General features: G+C 31.0%; 2 protein-coding genes and 1 pseudogene across 3 annotated transcripts; all 3 read right to left on the bottom strand.

Annotated features, from left to right (window-relative positions):
• Nucleotides 1–1,318: 1,318 nt before the first annotated feature.
• LOC149894651 (uncharacterized) lies at nucleotides 1,319–2,497 on the bottom strand (annotated as a pseudogene). Its single transcript, XR_016453428.1, has 3 exons — nucleotides 2,002–2,497; nucleotides 1,544–1,910; nucleotides 1,319–1,460 (listed from the first exon to the last, which is right to left on the bottom strand). The product of XR_016453428.1 is annotated as an uncharacterized LOC149894651 (transcript).
• A 94-nt stretch (nucleotides 2,498–2,591) lies between these two features.
• LOC149894650 (uncharacterized) lies at nucleotides 2,592–4,824 on the bottom strand. Its single transcript, XM_090090610.1, has one exon. The coding sequence runs from the start codon at nucleotides 4,822–4,824 to the stop codon at nucleotides 3,865–3,867; it is 960 nt and encodes a 319-aa protein (XP_089946736.1). The 3' UTR covers nucleotides 2,592–3,864.
• Nucleotides 4,825–4,851: 27 nt separating this feature from the next.
• On the bottom strand, nucleotides 4,852–5,229 carry LOC149894649 (uncharacterized). Its single transcript, XM_090090707.1, has one exon. It carries the CDS (start codon nucleotides 5,227–5,229, stop codon nucleotides 4,852–4,854), a length of 378 nt encoding a protein of 125 aa, XP_089946833.1.
• Nucleotides 5,230–7,776: the final 2,547 nt, after the last annotated feature.

The raw sequence follows: 7,776 nt of genomic DNA, 5'->3' as shown, positions 1-7,776 counted from the left end.
TTACTTTTGTCAACCTAAAAACTGTTTCAACAGTTCCTTAGGTTTTAAATTTATTGAGTAATCGAATTTTGATATTTTTCCATAAATCAATTTGTTGTTCCAGCATTATGACCATTAACAGTTTTTAGTTCGAAAATACTACCATACTTATTACGTGCCATTCTGTCTTACAGCTCACGTTGCATGCGCCGTGAGCTGTAGAAGTATTACGCCCTTCATAATTAGAACTCAGATTCGAAATGAACTTATAATTAAATTGGAGTGCTGTTCTACAAATAGAATACAGTAATAAGATAAACGTTCCTTTTTTTACACTGTTTTGTATCAATACAGAAAAACAGTTAAAAGAGAGTCATAAGTCAGAACAACTAAAATATATTCCACATTTATCAACAGATATAATATCTAAAAAATTTTTTTAAGTTAAAACTGTATTATAATTATTTTAAATATTTTTGCTTCCTGAAAAAGCGTTTCAGAGTTTTGGAGGACAGTGTATTTCTAAGCATAGAACGTTTGGTTTTTCGGTTTTCAACGAATAACAAGTAATAACTTCTAGATGAGTTTTCAAAAACAAATCGAATTTCTTGAATTTTTTTACAATAGAACTCTAAATGCGTTTAAACAACAAAATTTTGCGTGAGTTAAGTTCATTTTCATCCATAAATTTATTATTAAAAACTTGTTACAAAAAAATTAGTTCAATTTTAATCAAATAGCATTTTTGTGCAGCCTCTTGAAAGGTTGAAACATAAGATAACATAAGGTATACAAGGATATCGCAATTTTTTTTCTGGAAACTTATAGCTTTGAGTATCTAAATATGCAAATGCTTTTAGATTTCACTAAAAGTTTTAATGATCAGTAAGTAGGAGAGAATTAGCGAAAAATAAGGTCGAACCCGGACAAAAATGGTATAAAACCCGGACAAAAATGGTATAAAATAAGGTCGAACCCGGACAAAAATGGTATAAAGCTAAAATTTTGCAAAGAAAAAGTAGACAGTGTCTGGATGAGCGTAAAAAAAAAGCCCCGTTGATTGCGCTACGGGAACATCCCTTTTGGGGCAATTTGGGGTACAAAAAAGGAGCAATTTTGACAGCACCAAAATATCATAAACTTTATATCGTTGGATCGAAAATTTTATGCTGATCAATATTTATATAAGAACTATAACTTGAAAAAAATTATTTTTTAAGTTATTTACGTTTGAAAAAGGTAAAATCGTTAAAATGTTATATTTTTTGTTTTCAAAACATAATAATATAACTTTTGTCTGTGCGCAATTTTAAATGGGAAAAAAATAGTAAATAATATATTCTTTTAAAATAACTTTAAGACTTGAATGCAATTTTTTTTAAAATTAGATGTCCGATATCTTACTTTTCTCAAAACAAATCATCAAATAAATTTCTCTCGTTTTCAATTTCATTACTTGAATCTTCTTCAATTTCAAAATCCTAAAAATGCAAAATATTTGTATTCCAAAAAAAAGAAAAATATTTAAAGAAGATTATGTGTATATTTAAAAAATAAAATTTACCGTTTTATTACTGCAGTCTTGCCCTTGACAGCCACCGCATGCAGTCATGCATTTTAATCCGTTTTTCCTGCAAGAACACATATTAGTTCCGTACATATTTCTTGACGAAGTTTTACAATCGCAGTGAATCACTTTTAATATATTGGGTGGTGCCACATCTTTGTCTATTGACATTGGAAGAAGACAACCATTATCTAACCTCCATCCCCATTCTTTAGGATCTAAGTTGAAAGATTCATCTAGCATTTTCCATTCAACAACTTGTAGGTTAAGTCTAAGACCATGAAAATAAGCAGCACGGTCTGTGGGTGGTAACTTTTCTGGCTTAATAATTCCTTCACAAACCATTTGTTTATATTTTAAATACCTAAGAAAAATACTATGAAAATACGACATTTTCTAAATCTAAATGAGTGACTTAAATTCACAAAATTATAACTAAACTTTCAAATACCAACCGCATTTTCCTTAACGAAGACTCTGCATTTCCACCAAAAAGTTCAATGAAAACCCTTACTGCAGATTCTCCAACTTCTTTTTTGGTTACCCAGTAATACGAAATAATTTCAGATACTGATTGTATATTATTGGATTTTTGCAGTAATTTTGAAAAACTAGGTTTTCCTTTTCCCAGTATTGAAGATGTCAAGTCACATCCTAACCATGCGTGAACAAATAACAGATGTTCTTTAAAATCCATTACTCGAGATTGAGCGTCTTTAATACTCCAGAGTTTTTCCTTTCTTTCTTGATAAAAAAAATCTCATTTAATTCATCTTTCCAATGATACATTAGCATAACTGCTATATCAGTATCATCAGTAACAACAATGCATGGTGAAATTTCCTTTGCAACTTCCAACGATTTAGAGACAATTTTCGTGTCAGCATCCCCTTTGCAAATATATACTTCATATCCATCTCGTTTAAGGTAATCTGACAAAAGTAAAATTAATTATGCCTTGTTGTGTGAATTCGATAGAAAACGCTCGTGAGTACGGAACCTGATTATTTTCTTTTATAACAAGATTTTGGGAAGAACCTTTGCATTTTTTTCTGATGTGTTCATTAGATTTAATTGAAGATTTCTTATCATAACGACCAAATATAATATAAGTGGTGGCATAATTTTTTCTTATACAGCTGATGTAGGTCTCAACAATTTCTACAAACCTCATAACTTTGTTCCAAAGAACTCTGTGGAGTAAGGAACCTCCATCAAGGACATATTTGCACAAACTGACATTTGTACTTGCTTTAATTTCTTCGTCAGGAAGAATCACTTTGCGCAAAGATGATTTGTTTGCTTTCAGAATTAGGTTATTTTTAAATAATGACTGTGGGAGATGAGTAAGCTCATAATCAAAATGTAGTTCAACGTCATCCTCTCTTTCTGCAATTGCTGCAAGCCTATTAAAAAGGAGTGTTGGATCGACACAACAATCAGTTTGTTTGTCTAGTTTTACGCTATCGGTCAAAACATCTAAAGAAAAAAATGTATTCTTCTTTTTAAACTTTGCTTCATTGAACTTAAGGCCGTTGAGAAATGTTTGTAGACGAACACCTATGTTCTCAGCCTCGTCACAGTTGACAAGATCTTCACCATTGACTGACACAAGACCCGTAGATAATGAATCTAGATTTATATTGACAGTATTGAATGGATTTCTTACAGAAAACCAGTCATAAAACAACTCACAATGTTCATAATCACATACTAATCTTTTAATACCCATTTCTTTATTGCTTTCCGTAACTCCGATGTCAAATCCAGACAATTTATGAATTGCTTCATGAGCACTTGCAGAATAACAGATGCTCATAAACCACCATTGCATTTTAAAGACCGCATCAGGGTCTGCTCTATTACAAGATCAGAAGATAGGCCAGCCCAATACCTTTCAGATCGGCGCACTGCGTGACGACCATCTAAAAATTGTTGATGTAACCATGGATTCATTTCTGAAAGGTATTGCATTTCTTGCAAATATAACCTGGAGCACTTGGCATAGTTTGAATGCCCTGATGCGGCAAATAAGTTTAGCATTTTTGAGATTGTTTGAAGATGCAAGTACCAGTTACAAGTTCTCTCTGCAACTAAAAATTCCTTTATGATACTAATATAGTATATGTACAAGATCCAAAGTTTTGCAGTGCGTGATTCATATGACTTCTTTTCCGTATAGGTTAATATGGCACATTCAATATTTTTGAAAGCATCTGTATTACCAAGTCTGATTAACTCTTCCTCATTCATACCATCTTGCATTGCAATTTTATAAGTGCATTCAAGTCCGGATATATCTAGTTTTGATTCGTCAACTAAATATCTATAATATGACTCATCAATGCACTCTGGACCAATATGTGACCTCTTAAAGCTCTTGCAACAGCTTTTCCTTTAAGCATATGTTTTACTGTATCTTCAGAGTAAACTTGTTCTAAAACTTCTTCCAGGCCAGTCCCTGCCATTAGTTTTCCAATGCTTCTGAGAAAGCTCATCATTGTGTGAAACCCTCCGAGTTGACATACTATATTGAGGTTCTGATCTTTTATAACACCAAACGTTTTCTGGAATAATGGCTGATCAAACGTAACGCAGGGAGTAACTATTTTATATTTATTGGATTCATCAATAATGAACAATAGTGTAGTATATATGCATGTTTCATCTGAAGAATTTAAGTCAATAATAGGTAAAAATTTTATGGATGCTTTTTCATAAACTGTTTTTGATTGTGATGTAGTATGCATCATATAAACTGAACAGTTTGGGCAAGGATTATTTCTTGAACTAAAAAACCATGTCACATGCCAAATAAGATCGAGATTCATTTTGGGCACACAGAATACTTCAGATACAATATCTTTTATTGGTTTAAAACTTACATTTAATAAACCCTGATAGCTTGATCCGTGATAAGGCGTTATTTTTAAAGACATATCAGATAAATTTTTAATAGACTTGTGTTTCAAACGTGTTATGCTTTCATAATTGCATTTAGAAGACGAACATATTGATATTAAACCCATTCCATGAAACGTTCCTTTTCCGGTCAATGTTCGAATGTTGTGATCTACATTATCAGCAACCCAATGTAGGAATTTCGGCTCTTGTTCTTGCGCAGCATTTACTCTACTAACTGCAGCAGATAACTTGAACAACTTAACTTCATCGGAGGAAATTGAAAATCCAAATTTGTAAAGGTGATCCACAAGCCATTTTGTTCTAAAAGATTTATTGATATCTACTCCAATTCCGAATGGAATTGGTGCTCTCATAGATCTTGGTCGCGAAGCTTGAGCAATTCATTGTCCTAAACTAATTTGTCGAAGCTTAACTGAAATTAAATGGCTTAGAAATAGCTGTAAACTCTTTGGAACCCATTTGAGTCCATATTCAATATCACCCATATCCTTTAGTGACGGATATACAGATTTATCGACATTCTTTTCTCTGATTTCCCTTTTAATTATACTTGCAGCAGCAGAAATAATATCATTTTTAGTGTGATCTTTCTTTTTTTGAAACTTCGATATAACAAAAGAAGCCATATCTCTGAAACAAACTAAATTAGATTGACCAGAGAGTTCTCCAAAAAAAATATGATCACGATAATGTTCAAGTAATTTTCGTTTTAAAGATTTCGTCGAGTAACACGGATAATCATTACTAAGTTCTTTCATTTTAATGTGCTCATCTGAAAGAGTATAAAGTTCGCAGTCAGTTTCTTCTTCTAACCAGAAACAGAGTTTCAAGATTATAACAAGACATCAAACGAGAATGTACAGCATTTCCCAAATCATCCTCTCGATTCAATGAACGTTCAATGATTTTTTTAGTCAATGGTATGGTCTCAACTTTAGAAATCAGGGAATGTTTGTGATCTACCTTTTTAGTACAAAGAAAATATTTTGATTTCCAATCAAATACTTCTTCAAATGAGGATCGTATTTCTTTCTTGGAACAGATAATGATTGATCTTTACGACTATCCACAAACTTTCTTCTACAGCTATGATGGACTAGTACTGTTGTACTGTTATGCGTGTTCTGTCGGAACTGGTCTCTAAGAAAACTAAAAATATGCAAAAATCTTTCTCAAATTATAGCTACGTTACAATTGAGTTTAGAATTAAAACTTAACCTAATTTTACGTTGTTTGAGTAATAAAATTGAAAAAAAAAAACAAAAAAAAAAAAAAACAAAAACATTGTTGATGTCAACTTTACTTGACCTCCCCCTCCCCAGTGTCACAATTATCAAAAAAAAGGTTCAGACACACTTCCTCCCTATTTTGTTGACAAAAATAATGGGCAGCGACTAATTTGAATTGATTTGAAAAATTAATGAACTATTAATTTAACTTAATTAGTTTAACAAACTGCGCGAAAAATCTTTTTTATAAGATTGTATATTTAAACAAATTTTAACCTGCATAGTTCATTCATACTCCGTTCTTCGCTTAATCGAATCAATGTTTTAAGACCTTTTCCATATACTTTGATATAACTTTCTTTGTCAAACCCAAGCTTGCACAATACACAAACAGCATTCTTTTTTTTTTTCAAATGTAAAAACTTTTACTACACGTAACGTTTAACTTGTAAGTTTTACTTTTCCATATAATAGTTTCAATATAATAAGACGCAATCTTTTTTCGGAGTAAAACTTAATTATCCATTCATACAAAATGTTTCATTGAAAACTTTTGTTATGAAAACAAAAGAAATGATTAAGTTTTTCGCAGTAAAAATTTTCTTTTGAAAACAAAAAATCGAAGTTTTGCGCGGCATTCACTTTTAACACTTTTCAAACGTAAATAACTTAAAAAATAATTGTTTTCAAGTAAAAGTTCTTATATAAATATTAATGAGCATAAAATTTTTGATTCAACGATATATAATTAATCATATTTTGGTGTTGTCAAAATTAGCCTACTTTTGCCAAAAGAGATGTTCCCGTAGCGCAATCAACGGGGCTTTTTTTTACGCTCATCCAGAGACTGTCTACTTCCTCTGTGCAAAGTTTCAGCTTTATACTATTTTTGTCCGGGTCAACTCGCAATTCTCTCCAACTAAGTCATTTACCAATCGATCAAAACTTGTGCGGAAAGTATTTTTGCACTTGAAACACCATAACAAAAGATAGTAAAACAAAACATAACAAAAACATTGGATGGCTTACATAATAAAAAAAAAACTAGAAGAACATAAAGAAAGTAATAACCTAATAAACATCTCCAATGCCCACTGTTTTCTAATCTTTTGGCTAAACTTTGATAAGATTTTGACAAACTGATCACTCTCTCCAGATGATTAACACCATAGTTATAGTTTACCTTTTTATGAATTATATTACCATATAAGTTTAACTTATCATAGTTACACACATTCTCCAATTTTATCCCTTTAATTCTTTCACAAAAGAAAAAAAAAATTTCAAAATATGTGCTGAGATGAGTTATGTGACATTTTAAGAAACTTGTTAACAACGTTTGTTTATGCCTCTCGAGGAAGTTCATAAACCAATTGCTATTTGGCATGCTATTTTATTAAACTAGGCAGCAGTTTAAAAAGAAAGTTAAGATTACTATAGTTATGGTAAGCCTAGCAGTAGTATAGCAATATAGCAATTTAAAACACAGCAGTTTAAAAAGTTTAAGAAGATTATAACTATAGTTATATTAAGGGGTAGCAATAGTATAACAACTGTACAATCAATATTACTGCATTTCAATCTGTCATAGCCATAAGAGGGGAAAACCTTACCAATTGATCATTAGTAATGTTTTACTCATTAAATCTGAATCAGGATTTAATGAGAAGTAAGCTTAAAGAAATAGACAAATAACCCCCTTAATAATTGATCAAGGATCAATAATCAATATCTTTTGATCAAAAACTTTCAAATGGATATCCACAAATTTGAAAAAAAAAATTTTTTTTAAATTGATTTTGTTGTTAATGGTTAACTTTGCCACACACTACTTGTCCTGATAATTCCTGTATTATAGATTTGCATAAGCCATGTCTTTATTTATATTTTAATTAGTACTTCCTGCCAGTTTTCTTCTTTTCTTCTAGGGATTATCCAAAGTGGGCCTGGAAAAGAGAGAAAAACACATTTAATCAAATAAATGTATCTATTTTTTAAATTTAAAATTTATCTTGAAATTAATGGTGTTTTTATAGTGGGTGGTTGTTAAACTAGGCTTGCAGAGTCTTTTGTGAT

This window comes from Hydra viridissima, unplaced genomic scaffold, assembly GCF_058129835.1.
Source record: "Hydra viridissima isolate aposymbiotic clone 2 unplaced genomic scaffold, HvirCarnegie_v1 scaffold_1, whole genome shotgun sequence".
Classification (NCBI taxonomy): domain Eukaryota; kingdom Metazoa; phylum Cnidaria; class Hydrozoa; order Anthoathecata; family Hydridae; genus Hydra; species Hydra viridissima.
The sequence above is the reverse complement of the archived record's forward strand: the minus strand, read 5'-3'. Positions and strand labels throughout refer to the sequence as shown.